The sequence below is a fragment of the Neoarthrinium moseri genome (genome assembly GCF_022829205.1).
Source record: "Neoarthrinium moseri strain CBS 164.80 chromosome Unknown scaffold36_Wmoseri_CBS_16480, whole genome shotgun sequence".
In the NCBI taxonomy this organism is placed as follows: domain Eukaryota; kingdom Fungi; phylum Ascomycota; class Sordariomycetes; order Amphisphaeriales; family Apiosporaceae; genus Neoarthrinium; species Neoarthrinium moseri.
This window is the reverse complement of record NW_026055150.1, coordinates 375,182-391,155: the sequence shown is the minus strand read 5'-3', so window position 1 is coordinate 391,155 and position 15,974 is coordinate 375,182. Positions and strand designations below refer to the sequence as shown.

Sequence of the window (15,974 nt, the reverse complement as noted above, 5' to 3'; positions counted from 1 at the left end):
TACTGGCCCTGGAGATGCGGTCTCAGAGCCCAAAGCTGAACCGTGTTAACGTGCCTGTCACGCCGCTGCATGTCGAGGAAAATACCCGTTAACAGCGATGAAGGCCGACTTGTATGTCTGAGCCGTTGACGTGGATGCTTCATGAGAGCTGTGGGCTTTTCTTAGGGAGGAGTCGTAGACTTGAGCGGATCTTTCTGATAGGTTGAAGACTATGGGCAAGGGCAGGTCAAGCCCGTAGACAGACCTAGCTTTGCAGGGCTTTCATACGCGTACGCTTCGCATCAACAAAGAAGCCGAACAACCTGTGTCTTTGCAGGGCAGCGGGCTTCCCAGGTTGCAACCGGCTCAGGTCTCTGCACAAGTTGACCGACTTTTTAGAGTCCTGCTGGTTTTCATTTGCACAATGTTGATCTTGCAAGATACGAGTGAGGGCCAATTTTAAATCGTTGGCGAACACCGCATAATGGCGATGCGCAGACCAAAACTTTCCAGTTACGGGAGGGCTCACTCACAGCATCGCTGGTTATGAGGGAATATCGGCTTCCACCGACTTGGAACATCTGGCAGGGCAGAATCATGCTTCGTTCGCTATGCGACACCTGGCGCATATATTCCTCGTCGCCGTCGTGTCTGTGTTGACTGTACTTCATCGCCCACGAAGTAGCCAGACTGCAGACTGATGAGGTAGCTGCGCTGCGCTGCGCTGGATGGCTTGGTGAGGCTGCCATGGATAGTTGTCCTCGATTGAAACAATGAAAGACGTGGAAGCATTCCTGGCCGCACTGACACGGGCGCGGTGGTTTAGCGCACCTATCCGTACTGTAAGCAATGGTGCTTAGTATTAGCTTCACGGCCCAGTACCAGGCCTGTCTGCTGTCAGCCCTTCCTCTAGTATAGAATGGGAATCATGGAATTCTGAATATGACTTTCTAGATCTAATTTGACGAAATTCTAGCAGCCGAGTAGAAGTTGCAGTTTTACATACAAATGGCCGAGCAGATGTTTCTGCTCGGTAAAATGGGTGAGGAATCACAAGTTCTGCTCGGTACACTAAAACGAGATTCCACTCTCGCCCAGCGCGTACAATTAAGATTCCAGGTTTTAGAATCGATCTTGAATAATGCTTAAGCAAGGTGATGCTGTCGCTGTATAGAGGGATCAACCCTGTCGGCTTAATCCCTTGTAATAACCGAGTAGAAACTTCTGCTCGGTAATTTAGTACGAAACAGCAACTTCTGCTCGGCTACATAATGTACTTCCAACTTTAACAATTAAATACCGATACAGCACTATCACTAACTATAAGTGGAGGATCATCGTATCGATAGGCCATCGGATGTCGGACTTGCTTGCGCCACACCGATTTCGCCGAAACGCTATGGAAGCTCGTTGTAGTTACACAGTAGATTAAAAAGAATTAGCACTTGTGAGGAAGACATATTGCCAACCAGATCGGGAAGACTGGAGCGGTATCCCACGATTAGATAATCGCAGACAGCCGGCAACAGCAATCTTACTTCAATTTGGACACGACTGACCAGGGGATCAATGACCTACGCTGGACGTAAGAGACATCTTTCAAAGCAAGTCGAGCGTTGGGCAGCTGAGATGCACGCTCAGGGATTGGGAGACAACCACTGACATATAGCCGCTACAACCCCGCACTTCACCATGACACCACACAAGCGGAGTCCACCGCTATCTTCCAACCCGTCTACCTCGTGCTCCTAAGTGGTATCTTACCGTTGTCGGGATCATAATGTATCACCAGATGTTCCCATGGCCTATATTGCTACAGATGTATTTTCTCTTCATTGTTTATGCAAGTCTTGCACGTTGGTGCGTCAGATACCGCCCACGTGGAAACTCAAATGCGCGGATCTAGGATATCGGTACCACGATAAGATTCAAAGATGCAAGCGTAGCGTAAGCGCCACAACGGCGCACCGGTTGAACGTGGAAGACATTTGCAAGTTGTAAGGCACCATAATGTCCAATACGAGTAATTCAGTAAAAGGATATGGCCTCTTATCAGCCGAGCAGATCTTGACGATGTACGTAGAAATTGCCGAGCAGAAACTTCTGCTCGGTAGTTTTTGTGACAGAGCTATGTTTCTGCTCGGTAGCTTAAAAGACTTTTGTAGCGTGCAAACGACTTCGAATATCCATAAGACTTTGTGATTGTGCTTTTGAAAGGCTAAGAACCACGTGCGATTGTAGGTGAACGCGAGTTCTTTAAGGCTGAGTATATATTATAAAATTTCCCAGCGTGTTTCTCTCTGCGAGTATCTTTACCTAATGCCACCCAAGCGATACTATATGGGGCCACTATGTACAGGTTCTCGGTACTGATTAACCGGGACTTGCCTGGTGGCTAGCCGAGTCAGCCAATAAGTGGATACATTAGCATGTCGGGATGCGCATCTACAAATTACCAGAGCAGACAGATGATTAATCCAAAAACAATCGCTTCCTCAGCATGGAATAGTTGCCTTGGGCTTTGACGCTAAATGACGATCGCAGTAATGGCCACACAATTCCTCTCTAGACCTTGGCGATTACATATCTCGGCCGAGTTTAAATATGGAAAAGTGCGACGATCAGTCTTACACGTGCCCCGTACGTATCCGCCCGAGGCACGCGAGGACCCTGAATACCAGTGTCCTGGCACGCCCAGCCCCTGCACGTACTAGGAATAACGTCACTTCAATTGACTCGAACTCCACGAGTGACTCCCCCCTGACGATGAAATTTGTGTTATATTGGCTGATGTTTACTCTTACAGGTAAGCTTTCTGGTGGCTATGATTCTGACACTGTTAAGCAGCGTCAGGGCCTAGTGAACATTACATGCATTCTGACGTAAATCTTGAGAATGTGGTCAGAGATGTCAGTTTGTGGTAGTTCACAATGATTTGATCATTGCACGGCTGCGCTACATGTGCAGGCGGCAAGGGGACGATCCGTCTCCGAGTCTACCATACTATGGTAGTAGTACGATAACAGCATTCAAGAACCCCCGATTGCGATTTTGCAATGGCTAACATTAGCTAACGCGCAGGGGATTACTTCGACTGGCCGGAACCTTGCCGACGCTGATCACCCCACGTTAAGGATCTACAACGGGCCCAGCACTAAGGAATTGAGTTTGGAGCCGAGTGCTCTCATACACGTAGTCACTTATGTACTTTGCAGTCGCTAAAATAGACTCACTTGGCCATTCGTTCGAGCGTACAGGCGAAATTACAACTTTGTTGATCGTCCGATAGCTTCGATAGGTCCGAGAACAATGTGCAGCACTAGGTAAAACGTCGTGACATCCAGCCATGCAGAATTTGTCCAGGGGCTAGGCGGTTGAAGTTTATAAGTGGCAGCACGGAAAGCCTCAAGCACTTCCATTTGTGTTCGTCTGTTCTTGTTTCGTTGTCCAAGAATCTGTTTCCATTCACAGGACTATTACCTGTACCGTCCCTCCAAGATGCCTTTAGGCGGCAAAGGCCCCACAGTTATTGCTGTCGTTGTTTCCGAGACGATTATATCTGGTCTCTGTCTTGGAAGCCGATGTTACATTCGCGCATCCAAAACTGGCATCGGCAGTGACGACGCCGTTCTCGTCAGCAGCTGGGTGAGTGTTCCAGGGAGCCGCACTGATGAGTAGCCTACTCACAATGTACTGCAGTGCTTCATGGTAGTTTTTGCAATTTTCTACACTATCAGTTCACAGTATGGATTTGGCCAGCTAGTGGCAGATTTGGAGGCGAGCGACATCAAGATGGCAACCCTCCTAGGGATGTGCGGTCAATCCTCAGTCGCCATCGCCATGGGCCTGAGCAAGGCCGGCGTGGCTCTGTTTCTTGCCCGCATTGCCAACGTGAAGTGGTGGGTGACCCGTTTGCCGCTCGAGCCTTGTGGTTCTGTCCAAGTAACTGATGTCTATGTTACTCAATCTAGGCAAAAGCGGGTTCTTTGGGGCTGGATAATTGCTGCAATGTTTCTCAGCGTGTTTCTCGCCGTGGCCGTCTTCGCCCAGTGCTATCCGACTCAAGCCCTGTGGGATGCCAATTTCAAGATCCAGGCATGCCCTATTAATCTAACTCATCTGGCATTCGTGCTCTGTTGTGTGTAGCCCTTTTCCGGCCACCAGGTGCTGTCGCTGACCCCACTTAGCATATACCGCTGCTATGGACTTCTTTCTGGCTCTCTGCCCGTACTACGTACTCAAGGACCTCAACATGAATCGAAAGGAAAAGTGGACCATCATAGTGTCGCTGTCCCTTGGTATCATGTCAGTCTCCCTCCCGATCTTTGCAGCTGTGACACTGACTTTCTCTTGGCAGAAAAGTGCAGGAGCATTCGGCATAGCCCGAACAGCCGGCCTCGGGGTGCTGGCATCCACTTCTGAGTACCTATGTATGTGTGTATCCTCCTGCTTATCCACTTCTTGCTGAGACTATATAAAGATGCAACTGCCGACTCGGTCATGTTCACGTCCACGGAACTTTTCTTAACCTTGTTCTGTGTATCCCTCCCCGTCTTCCGACCGCTTTTCAAACGGCTTGCGAGTACACATTCCTCCGGGCGAACATATTTCAGCGACCCGACGGCCCGTTCCCGGGCAGGCAACTTCAGTCAAGTCAAGGGAGCAAATCGGTTGCGATCTAAGAATGATGAAGTATATCCAATGGAGAATGTAGGAGGTCGAGTAACGAGGGCCGAAACTTCAGAGGACGAGGGTTTTAGGTCATCGTGGAGAGACAACGGGAGTGACAAGAGCATTCTGGCCGACGAAGCCGGGATCGTCCGCAAGCAGGAGTATACGGTCACATATGAGTAGGCAATGAGTGATCCAATAAGGGGGAACTTAATGCGTGGGCCTATGTGTCTACATGACGGAGAGGGTATAGATAAACGCATCACAGCTGGGTGTCAACTGTGGATGGAACTTGACTTGGTTGTCATTGTCAGTCGTTGTATTGAGTATACAGGCGTCTTATTGATTCGCGTACTTCTCATATCCCCGATTCTCTTAACCAACCGTGGTATTGGTCGGTTCCGGGTCCTTCCAAAAGATGTTTCCACCCCTCACATTGGCTAGAGGATTTCCCTCACCGCTAGTTGCGCACCCAGACTGAACATTGAACCCGGCCTTCTGGTAGAACCCATCTTTGCCCCAAGCGCTCACCACTGAAGCACATACGCGTTCTTCCTGCGCACGGTCCAGGCCCCATTGCACAAGCTTTCGACCGATACCACGCCCCTGATGATCGGGATGCACAGCCAAGAGTTCTAGATACCATGACTCTGCCCTGTCACCAGTCCAGGCCTTTTCGAAGTAAGGATAGGACCGCTCTATGGCATCCTCTTGAGCCGGGTCGCAAGCGCGGTTCGGCCACGACCACGCATGCAGAAACATGGCCAGACGCGACAGCGGCTTCAGCAGGTTGCCTATACCAACACTCCTGTCAGCTGTGTCTAAGTCGGCAGGCAAGTCAACTCACGCGGGTCCAGCCAGTGGCACTCCATTCTCCTCCCACCGGGCCCCAGACGTTCCCACTGGGCCACACCGACGATGGTGTCAGTTCCTTTCTCATCTTTGTCCACGGCCACCAACCACTTCCGCCGATAGTCCCAAAAGTTCACACGGGCCCGCCGTATCCAGTACAGGTCTGCATCGCCGGGATACTTCTCCCGATGAGGGTGAATGAGGATTGCGAATAAGTCATCATCCCAGAAGGCCAGAGTCGACATTCGCGCAATGGCGGGAATCTCGCTGTAATACGCGTCGCGAAGCAGGATGCCCTGCATTCTCTAGCGTAGCGGTTGCAGCGTCTACGGTGGGGTTCAATCTTTCAGTTGAGGCTTGGACGGCAAAATGATTGACCACGGGAGGCCAAGAATTGAGATCTCAACGATGCATAAGACGCGGCAATGGACAGTTCAAGTACGACAACAGGAGAAGCCATCAAATAATGATCAAGTGGTGATGTCAATGGCAGAAGAGATCGGTTGCGGCAAAAAGGGTCCCGCATTCAAGGGGGCCAGCCATACTAACAGTCCGATTGGACTCACGCGGGGAGATGCAAGCTGACAGCGGGTCGCTCAGCACGATGTAACCCAATAGCCTGACCAGGAGGCACAATCCGTCTAAAAAGCCGCACAGTACACAGTAAAGGGAATTTTACAGGTATTTTAAGAGCCGAGCAGAAGCTGCAATTCTGCATATTAAATGCCGAGCAGAAACTTCTGCTCGGTAAAAACGGTGTAAAGGGGCAACTTCTGCTCGGTTGACAAGGTCTGCCATATTTGTATATGTGTCCTTCTTTGTCAGTTCCTTAGTTCTTATGTACTTGCAATATTGGGTTTTCAGCCAATGGCGAGCCGCAGTTGATACTGATGTCGCTGCCAGAGGTGGTATACAAAAGCCTTCAAGGTTACGATCGCGCGCCACCTATGTTCCACAGCTGTCAGCACTGGTGAGTGCGTAGAGAGCGTTTAAGCATCCGAAACAGCCCTCGGGGTAATAGCACAATGTGACCTTTGAACGTTTCTCGAGAAAATGCCTGCTCTGTTCATTCCACTGCTGGGGATGTTTACGCTATCTAGACCCAAGAAGGCCGGCCTTGTAACTGATCTATACACGAGCGATAGAACGTTTGCAAGGTTGCCAAGACGCTCAAACTTTGGGTCTATGATACATCGAATCGAAACAATAATGATAGATGCACAACGTAGTATTGTCACTGGGATTGGCGGCTTCTGAGTTTGACCATTTACAACCGCGTGATGGGCAGTCATTATTCACAGATCTACGAACCATCACAAATATAGCATAGAAAGAGGGAAAGTGTGGTATATTATGAGGCGAAGCCTCCTACAAAAAGAAAAAAAAAAGGAACCCAAAACAAGAACGCCAAAGTCAAACCAAACCAAGCGTTGCGATGAAATCCTCGGCAAGCCTCAAGACCAGATCAATGGCTGGCATGCCCAGCCTTGATCTAGCCAATGGAGGCCGCCGAGAAAGCGGGAAACAAACCAGCCGACAATCAGGCATTCCAGCGAGAGCTGGACGCGCCATCGTCAGCGCCAGCAAAGTAGCCGTCCATCTCCTCGTCCAACTCCTTGTGGAGCTGGGCCTTCTTGATGGCCTGCTCCTTCTTGCTCATCTGGTGGTCCTGGAGTTCATCAAGAACCCACCAGCCGCGAGGCTCCTCGTCCTCACCGGGCACCTTGTCTGGGGTGGGCAGACGTTGGGTGCGCTGAGGGCCTCCAGACGGGAGACCACGAGACTGGCTACCGCCCATGCGGCGGTTTCCGGTCTGGTGGCCTCCCGCCGGACCTCGAGCCGCAGGAGGAGCCGTCTTGTGGTCTCCTTTGGCCACCCACTCCCGCTCCTCCTTCCTCTTGGCCCTTCTGGCCTTGTTCTTGGCCTGTTTCTTGGCCCGCTGCTCGGCCGCAGTATCTTTGGCGACCGTGGTGGCGGGGGGTTGGGCGTCTGGCATGGGCACGTCGCCAGAAGCCGTTTCGGCTGCGCCCGTTTCAATCTGGGCGGGCGCCGCCGGCGAAGGGAGCGCAAAGACATTGTCATCGCCAGTACAATCGGCGTACTTGGCGAGACCACGAGATTCCGTAATCCACTTCTTTCGGCCCACAGACTGGTACTGGACAGAGACGCGGCCCAGTTCTCCACCGTTCATGAGTTTGGTGCGCCTCTTGAAATCCTCATGAACGGCGTCCAGGTTCGCCTCATCTCCGACAAAGGCCTGGGTTTTGTGGATACCCACGCCGACGATGTTGGTGTTGAAAGGATCGCTCTTGTCGTAGATCCTTCCATGTCGAGTTCTGCCCATCTCGGACAAGGGCAGATACTCTAATTTGGCCCGCTTAGCCACTGCAGCGGTCTCGTCGGTGTCCTTTGACGCCGACTCGACCTCTAAGTGGCCTCGCTTGGCCACGGTCGAGGTTCGTTTGCCTCGACTCTCGGCGATGATCTCGCCCAGGGGCTTGTCCAAATTCGAGGACATGTTGTGTGTGTGTGTGTGTGTGTGTGTGTGTGTGTGTGTGTGTGTGTGTGTGTGTGTGTGTGAGAGAGAGAGAGAGAGAGAGAGAGAAAGAGAGAGAGAGATGATGATGATGATGATGATGGTGGTGGTGGTGATGCTGGATGGGATGCAAACGGGTACTTGGGGGATTTTGAAGGGTCTTGTTACTCACCCCTGACCGAACGCTGGGTGGCCCCACCTTAGCTGCCACTCCATGTATTGCCCTGATATGAGCAACCGCTCAAGCTACCTACTTTGGCCAGAATAGCGCTGCATTGAAACAGCTCAGAGAAACAAGTCTGAATGATTGGAGGATGTATTGACTATATGAACGTCGAGGGAATCAATGACTATGAATGGGATGGATATTGCGCACAAACTGGCATTGGTATCTGATTGGATCTCGAGGCTACTAAGGCTCGTTAGCTGTCGATCCCCCGTGTAACGGTTCGGCCCGTCCCGCTCTTCCTGCTTCGATGCTCTAATCCCGGCTGTCTCATACTGTACACGGCACACAGAGGGACTAGTGACGGATCGGTGCATTCCCTGCAGAAACATCGGTAGTTGCGTCCATCACTGGCGCCTACTTATCTGCACCTGTGCTGCTGAGCCCAGGCCAGGGGCGGATTGGTAGGCGCCCCGCCCCGCACAGCGGTCTGGGGTGCCTAGAGCCCTATCGAGACAACGCTTGGTGCACCTACTGCATGTCAACGTTTTAGGTGCCTCCAGGGGCCTCCAGTAGCTTACTGCTCACCTCCGCAGGTGGCAACTGATGGTCCTACGTTGAAGCTTATATCAACCACACTGCATACACAACAATCACTGACACGAGGAACAACGTAATTAAGAGTTCACAAAAGAAAAGTCAATTAACTACATACGATACGAGGGGGACCAATTGATGCAGCATTGGCATGCCCAATGCCGACCACGACCCTCGTATGAGAAAATGGGAAACGAAAAAAGGAGGAAAACTCCAATCTCCCGAGTTCAGGGCTACTTGGCGCCCTGTTCCTCCTCCATTTCGTCGGCCCAGCTCAAGGGCTCAGCGGTCTGGCCGGCGGCATTCGCGGCCATGGTGACGGTATGGATACCGAGGGCGTTGAAGCGGCGGCGCAGCGCGCCCATCTCCGCCTCATGCTCCACGGCCTCCTGGCGGTCCCGTTTCTGGATCTCAGGCTTCAACCAGCCATCGATCCAGGCAAGGATTGCCTTGGCGACCCAGGCGTACTCAGAGCCCAGGTTGTCAAGTCCGTCTTGCAGGACGGAGAGACGAGCAGAGCGGCTCAGAAGCTTAGCATAGTCGCCATGCTCGCCCTCCTTACCATCCGCCAGAACGAAATCCGACAGGTTGTTCTGCAGATCCCATGGTCTGGCCTGGTACATCGTGACCAGGCTCAAAATCCACAACTCGGCGCACTGCCTTGCGTGGGGGCTCGCCAGCTGCTGAAGCTCCCACGTCGGCAGCGGCTTCAGTCGCGGCTCGGTCGGCTGGACAAAGTGGACCAAGGCCGTCCGGAAATCGTCCAGGTTGTCAGACGGACTGTTCGTCTTGACCACATAGTCAAGCTCGAGCTTGGCGAGGCGCCAGACTGCCCGGTTCTGGGCATCGAGGAGCCTTCCATACTCCCCGACCGCCATGGGTGGCTCGGGCTCGTCGGGCTCATCCGCCTCGCCAGCCTTGGCGTTGGCCTCGGCCATGTCGCTGGCCTCGACCGCCCGCTGGGCCATTCGATCGGCGATGACCTTCTCGTTGGCCTTCAACCGGTCGGCCATCTTCTTGGCGGTGCCCTTGCGGCTATACTTGGCGCCGCAGTGCACACGATAGGTGGCGAACCTCTCCAGGTAGTCGCCGAGCGGGGTGGCTTTCTGGTCGAGCAGCTCGAAAACCCACTCGTGAAGATCCAGGTAGACCTCCTTGAAGCGGAAGACCACCCCGAGATCCTCCGGATCGACGTCCTCCTGAAAGGTCACCGCCAGCGTGACCGTACCGTCTGCTCGACCGTTGCAGACGACGGCGAACTCCCTGCCTCCAAGGAGAACGGACGCCTTCTGCAACACGGCCGCGAGCTCGGGCTTGGTGCGCGGCAGAAACTTGTCGAACGAGACCATACCCTCCGGCAGGGGGATCTCACCGGGCTCGCATCCCTCCGAGATGGGAATCTCGGCGTCGGACAGGTGCTTCACCCAGACGGCCCTACGGCTGTCCAGGGTCAGCTCTCTGTCCGGCACGAGGCCGAAACCCGTCTCGAGGGGCAAGTTCTCGAGTGCCTTGGCCTTGGCACGCTTCTCCTCCTCTTGCTTGGCCACACAAAACTCGAGAAGAGCCTTGCTGTAAGGTGGCTCAAAGGCGCCACCGGGGTGTTGATGGGCGAAAGGGGAGGTCGGACCTGTGGAATGCACCTTGCCTGCGGACTCGGTTAGTGAGATCGCACACCCAGAGGGATCTGACGACTTACTGATGCTTCTCCAGGCCAGATTCTCGACCTCCCAGTTGAAGGCCGCGGCCGAGTACGACCACGCCTTATTCTGCGCCCAGAGACTCTCGCAAACCCTATTCTGGGCCCGATCATAGAATTCGAGGATCTGGGCCTCGGAGAGTTTGCGGCACTGGGCCATCAGCGCTCTGATGGCGCCGTTTCGGCGCCATCGCTCGTTGGCGCTGAGCTGCGCGCTAACGGCGACAAGTTGGGTTGCTGGATGATGCCATGTTGATATTTATGGCGAAGTGAACAACGGAAGAAAAAAGGGGATTGATGGTGATGTTGGTGGTGGTGGTGGTGACTTCGTTGTTGCTCGAGGAAGAAAATTTACAAACGCGAAGCGCCCCTTCAAAATTCTTTTTTAACTTGGCCAGAAAATTGAGGGGCAGAACAAACCGCAAACTCCTACTGCAACTGATGTCTAGCATCCTGCTCCACGGCTCAAGGTACATAAATGCCAACCTCCATCTTCTACACGTACGGGTGAGTCAGTCGCCTCTACCAAGTACGTAGATTTGGATGCACGTAGACCTCTTCTTCGTAACAGACTCTGCAGGCTATACAACCGATCTCTTGGTTCCCAAGTGGAAATTCTGTATTGGACCATCTAGGGCCTTCCATGGAAGGATCCTTGCCCTCGCAGTGCAGTATGATATCTTGACACCCTACGATCCCGAACTGGCAGTAATGCCTGGTCATATGCAGTTGAGGGTATCAGTATGATACATATCATATGTAGACTTGCGACATCATGAATTGTGCCTCTCGACTTGGGATGGAGCCGCGTCTACTCTCGCCGGCTACCCAATACTCCCGCAGGTTTGAAATGACATTAGATCTTCCATTCTTTCCAGCGAGACTGTAACTCGCGTCACAGCTTTGGATCGCACATCTCGCCGCTTGCAAGATGTATCCTTAGTCAACGTGATTTGAACTGCAATCCTCAAGCTGGTATCAACGGACAATAGAACATAGAGGACGATAGTGACGTAGATTATTGAGCATTAAAACCTACTGTTTTCGATCCTGGAATCGAGTTTACATACATGACATGGCCACAATCGATTACTGTAATGGTTGGTCTAGGAAAAGAACTTTTACCCTTGAATATAGCGACCACCGGAGGGCATGCTCAGTTGAAAGGGCTGCTGGACTAAGTATCCGGATTCTGAGGTGCTTTTTAGTCACGTTTCACGCACTATCAAAGTCTGGTGGCAAAGATAGGCACCTCGGCAACCTTTCAAGGATAGAGCTCCGCCTCCGTTTGCCCTTGGGAAATCACCCCATCAATCTGCACCACATCTCCTCTCGTCAATACCAATTTGAAACCTACCATAAAACATCCATTCGACATCACCATCATGTCGTCGTCTTCAACCCACAACATCGACTTCACTCAACTGCCCGACCTCCGATCGATCTACCCGACGGGCGGTCAGAATGGTGCACTATCAAGCCAGCACATTGCCACGTACCAACCGAGAAGTGCTGCTGGTCTCCCCGTTGGCCTCCGTGATATGCATGGAGTAGACGTGGTGGTCACTCTCCTTCGGCACCTCTCGAGCATGCTCGCCCCCTGGACTCGTGCACCCTGGAGGCGCGATGGTGAGGAATTCACGAACGAGGACCGGTTCCCGATTCTACGCCTTGCCTGGTCCGATTTATCTCGCACACTAGAGTCGATGGCCGCCCAAGATGAAGCTCGCCGAGCGATCGTCACACATCTCGGGATCATGGACCGTCCCGTGACGTTTCTCGACATCATGGATTGCCCGCTCATGTATGAGGCCCTGATGCAGACGAAGGCATACCAGCTGTACAGCTCCTTGATTGTGTCCCAGCCCCTCGAGGAGTCCCTCAACGGGAAGTGGGACATCGATGGGACCGGTGCATCGAGGCTGGACCTTGCGAGGCGCTGCGTTGTCCACTGGGATTGCCAGGATGACTTGGACACGCACGTCAGCAAGAAGTTCGGATTCTTCGAGCACCGTGGCAATGGGCGGCGGTATCTCTACCAGTTCAATCAGCCCGGGATCCTCCAGGTTCGATTCCGTTCGCTTGTTGCAAGCCGAGCGGAGCGCCAGCAGTTGCACGGTTTCAGGAAGATCTGGAAGATTACCGTTGACGGCAGTACAATATGCCAGGTCGACGAAAATGGACATTATTGCACCGAGGCGAATCCTCGTTACGACTACGTCTTGGTTGCTGTTGTACGGCTTCGGGATGGAGCAATCCCGAACGACGTCATCAGGAGATACAGTGCCAATGGTGATCATGTCCACGAGCCCTCCGACTTCCTGCACGCCGGCACCCATCGATGGTCGGTGGCAGATGAGAACACCTCGTTTGTTCTCTTCTATGCCAGGTGCATCCAATCGCCTCCGCCTTTGCACTATCCAGCCGAGGTCACCAATTCTCGACTTGATGCCGAGATGTCATACGCCAAGCAGAGAAGATTCGGCGCTCCGTGAGCCGCCATCTGAGCGGCCGAGACGAATAATGAGCCCCTTGATCGCGAGGAAGACTCCGCGGTCCCAGGTATGTGGACCAACTTCTGTAGTAAATGTAATTCCAAAATCCTTGAAACATCATGTGTGTCGCTATGAATCCAAGCCCCTTGAATGTCCAGATGCCTTGAAAAGTCTTTGGTAGCTGGGAAACGTGACCCGGAACTAAGGACCGTGACCCAGAAGTTAGCTAAATGTAAAATGCGAAGTGTATAAAACTAAGGGACTGTTTCACTTTTGAACTACCTCTTCCAATAACACAGATGTCTCCTATTCGATAAACATACTGAATTCGAAGCTAAATTAAGCTACGTAGCTATCTACAACCCACCATCCTCGTCCATAATTGACGTCGGTGGACTCGTTGCTTCGGCCGGCGAGTGGCGAACCCGGCAATGCACAGCGCCTGGTTGGCCATCGGCGGCCTTGATTTGTAGACACCGCTCTGCATTGCCATGAATGCCGCATTCTTCTTCGTCGTGGCCAACCTCACTGCGGGGAGACCGTACTCCATACTCCAGTACGGATTCGAGGCAATACCATCGTCCGGATTTGGCTCCGATGCTAAAACCGGCGAGATTGCCTTCGGCTCTCTTGCCGTCCCTGTCCAAATACGTTCTGACATAGATCTCGACGGCCGCATTGTGGCGACCGATCGAGTTGTCGACCACAATTGGCCTGCAGTGCAACAGCCGTGTCGTCAGTTTGCCTACCTCATCAGCCCATGATGCGACGTCAGCGTTGGCCGACCTCGGTGGTGTAGGGTTGGCAATGAGTTCTGCTGCATGCTGCCTCCTGAGCGTCTCGAGCTCCAGCGCTAGTGTCCCCTCGTGCTCCCGTTTGAGAGCCTGAATCTCGGAAGACCGCTCAGCTCGGAGCTCATCATGGAGTGCCTCGGTCTCCCGAGCCAACTCGTCTCGATACTGTTGATCGAGGATTTGCATCTTCGACGCCAGCTCAGTCTCGAATTTTCGGCCGAGCTTTTCGATCTCTGACACCAGTTCGGCTTCGCACTCTAGAGTGGTGGCTTCGGTCTCAGATTTCAGCCGAGTCTCGTTTTGGAGATTGAGGCGTTCGATCTCGGTCTCATGCTCCGCCCTGAGCCTATCTACATGGTCGATATGCTTCTCCAGCACTACCTGGGTCGCTTTCTCGTTCTCTAGGACGTTGTCGCTAAGCCTGTCGGCCTGGTCTCGGAAGTACTTGAGATCATCGGTTTGGCGGGCCAGACTCTGCCTTGACTGCTCAAGGCTCAACTCAAGTGCTGCAACCTTGCACCGCGAGGCCTCGAGCTGGGTTTCTAGGTCTTGCACCTGAGCCGCCAATGATGCCTCGTGATGCTCGGCCTCGGCGACCATGAGAGACCACTCCTTGCTAACATGAAGTGTAGTTTTGAGCCGCCGCTCAAGGTCGGGAACACGGGCTGCCACTTTGGAGGCCTCGTGCTCGCGGTTCATGGCTTCGTCCAAATCAGCCTGTAAGTTGTCAGTGAGGTTAATTTGATCAACAAGCTGGCTCTGCACAGAAGCGAGCTGCGTTGTCCTCTCCTGCAGTCCGCCCTGCAGGCGATCGACTTTCGCAGCTCGCTTCTGTAGTGCATCAATTGAGCCGGCCTGGGCCTTCAGCTGGGTATGCAGGCTCTTGGCCTCAGCAGACATCTTGCCAATTTCGGTGCGTAGGTCCTCGCACGATGAGCATTTCTCATCGTACCGACCTTGCAACCGATTCAACTCACGACTGAGACGGTCGATCTCCTCGTTCTTGACCGCAAGCTGCCCCTCGTATTCGAGGTCTTGTCGACCGGCTATAAGACCGAGACAAGCCTCAGAGCCCAGCTCGAGAGATCGGAGCTTGGCCATCACCATGTCGATATTGGCCTTTTCTCCTTGGCCTCGAACCATGAGCAAGTCCCGCCATTGGTTCAGGAGCAGTGCCTGGCTTGCCTGCACAGATTGCTGGTCAGATAGCACTGCCCGGTGCCACCCCGAAAGTCGTACAGACTCTTCTGCCTGCTTGCCCTCAGCCAGGGAAAGGTCGATCTGTCGTTGAGCGAGCTCTTCGGTCGCCTCCGATTGGCTGTGACGAGCGGCCGCGAGAGCGGTCTCCTCAGATTGGAGCTTGCGATATAGCTCCTCGGCCTGTCGCACAGTTGCACCGAAGAACGAGAGCAAGCCTCTCGTGCTATGAGTGTCTGCGGACCCGCCGATTCGGCTCAGCAAGAGCTCCATGTGCTCTGCTAGCCTTTTCGCCTTGGTTTCGAATTCAACCATGGCCATGTCGTGTTGTTGTCGTGTGATGTGCTGTACATAACTCACGAACTGTACCAAGATTGTGCATTCGACGACAACACATCACTTCAAGAGGGAGTCTCCGGCTCCTGAGACGAGGCGAATGTAATTCATCATACGTCACACATCCTAGGCAGCCGAAGGTCCGGGTTGCTCCTGCCATAATGGGATGCTCCACGATGAACTACAGCGTCTCTACTAATGTACACATCCGCGGCGGCTGCAATAACTAGCTGCCGATATAGATACATAGATATGCGAAAAAGAGCTTGATTTTATATGTGCAGTATTTTACATAAATAGAATCAGAGCTCTGAAGAAACAGGTGTTCAACTACTATTGTAGACAAACCCAGCTCTTCAATCCCCCTGCGGAGAACACCACGCCTGCAGCTACCTTAAAAGGTGACTGCTAGGCATCAGTTCCAAAACGTCTGTCTATTTCAAGCATTTCAACCCAGGTTTGAAAAGGAGCAGCAGAATCCCTTGTAGAAAATGTATGCAACTGGATCTGATGTCTTTGGTCAGGCAGTTACTTCACAGAGACCGACCCCTGAGTGCCTGACGTAAGCAGGTGGTCAGAGCTCTGCAATGCCCAAACCTCGCACGACAGGCAGACCTCATACTTTCACAACCAGTCGCCCTCCCATCACCACCTC

At 53.0% G+C, this 15,974-nt stretch overlaps 6 protein-coding genes across 6 annotated transcripts; 2 read left to right on the top strand and 4 right to left on the bottom strand.

The window, feature by feature from the left end:
- Positions 1 to 3,477: 3,477 nt before the first annotated feature.
- JN550_008609 (uncharacterized protein) lies at positions 3,478 to 4,833 on the top strand (the record flags this gene model as incomplete). The annotated part of the gene is made up of 6 exons (XM_049320589.1): positions 3,478 to 3,624; positions 3,679 to 3,878; positions 3,951 to 4,117; positions 4,167 to 4,284; positions 4,342 to 4,409; positions 4,460 to 4,833. The coding sequence occupies 6 exons, from the start codon at positions 3,478 to 3,480 to the stop codon at positions 4,831 to 4,833; spliced, it is 1,074 nt and encodes a 357-aa protein (XP_049169541.1).
- Positions 4,834 to 5,025: 192 nt separating this feature from the next.
- On the bottom strand, positions 5,026 to 5,804 carry JN550_008608 (uncharacterized protein; the record flags this gene model as incomplete). Its single annotated transcript, XM_049320588.1, has 2 exons — positions 5,026 to 5,444; positions 5,498 to 5,804. 2 exons carry the CDS (start codon positions 5,802 to 5,804, stop codon positions 5,026 to 5,028), a joined length of 726 nt encoding a protein of 241 aa, XP_049169540.1.
- A 1,238-nt stretch (positions 5,805 to 7,042) lies between these two features.
- Positions 7,043 to 8,020, bottom strand: JN550_008607 (uncharacterized protein; the record flags this gene model as incomplete). The annotated part of the gene is made up of 1 exon (XM_049320587.1): positions 7,043 to 8,020. One exon carries the CDS (start codon positions 8,018 to 8,020, stop codon positions 7,043 to 7,045), a length of 978 nt encoding a protein of 325 aa, XP_049169539.1.
- Positions 8,021 to 9,034: 1,014 nt separating this feature from the next.
- On the bottom strand, positions 9,035 to 10,657 carry JN550_008606 (uncharacterized protein; the record flags this gene model as incomplete). The annotated part of the gene is made up of 2 exons (XM_049320586.1): positions 9,035 to 10,446; positions 10,498 to 10,657. 2 exons carry the CDS (start codon positions 10,655 to 10,657, stop codon positions 9,035 to 9,037), a joined length of 1,572 nt encoding a protein of 523 aa, XP_049169538.1.
- Positions 10,658 to 11,882: 1,225 nt separating this feature from the next.
- JN550_008605 (uncharacterized protein) lies at positions 11,883 to 12,992 on the top strand (the record flags this gene model as incomplete). Its single annotated transcript, XM_049320585.1, has 1 exon — positions 11,883 to 12,992. One exon carries the CDS (start codon positions 11,883 to 11,885, stop codon positions 12,990 to 12,992), a length of 1,110 nt encoding a protein of 369 aa, XP_049169537.1.
- Positions 12,993 to 13,348: 356 nt separating this feature from the next.
- On the bottom strand, positions 13,349 to 15,304 carry JN550_008604 (uncharacterized protein; the record flags this gene model as incomplete). Its single annotated transcript, XM_049320583.1, has 1 exon — positions 13,349 to 15,304. One exon carries the CDS (start codon positions 15,302 to 15,304, stop codon positions 13,349 to 13,351), a length of 1,956 nt encoding a protein of 651 aa, XP_049169536.1.
- Positions 15,305 to 15,974: the final 670 nt, after the last annotated feature.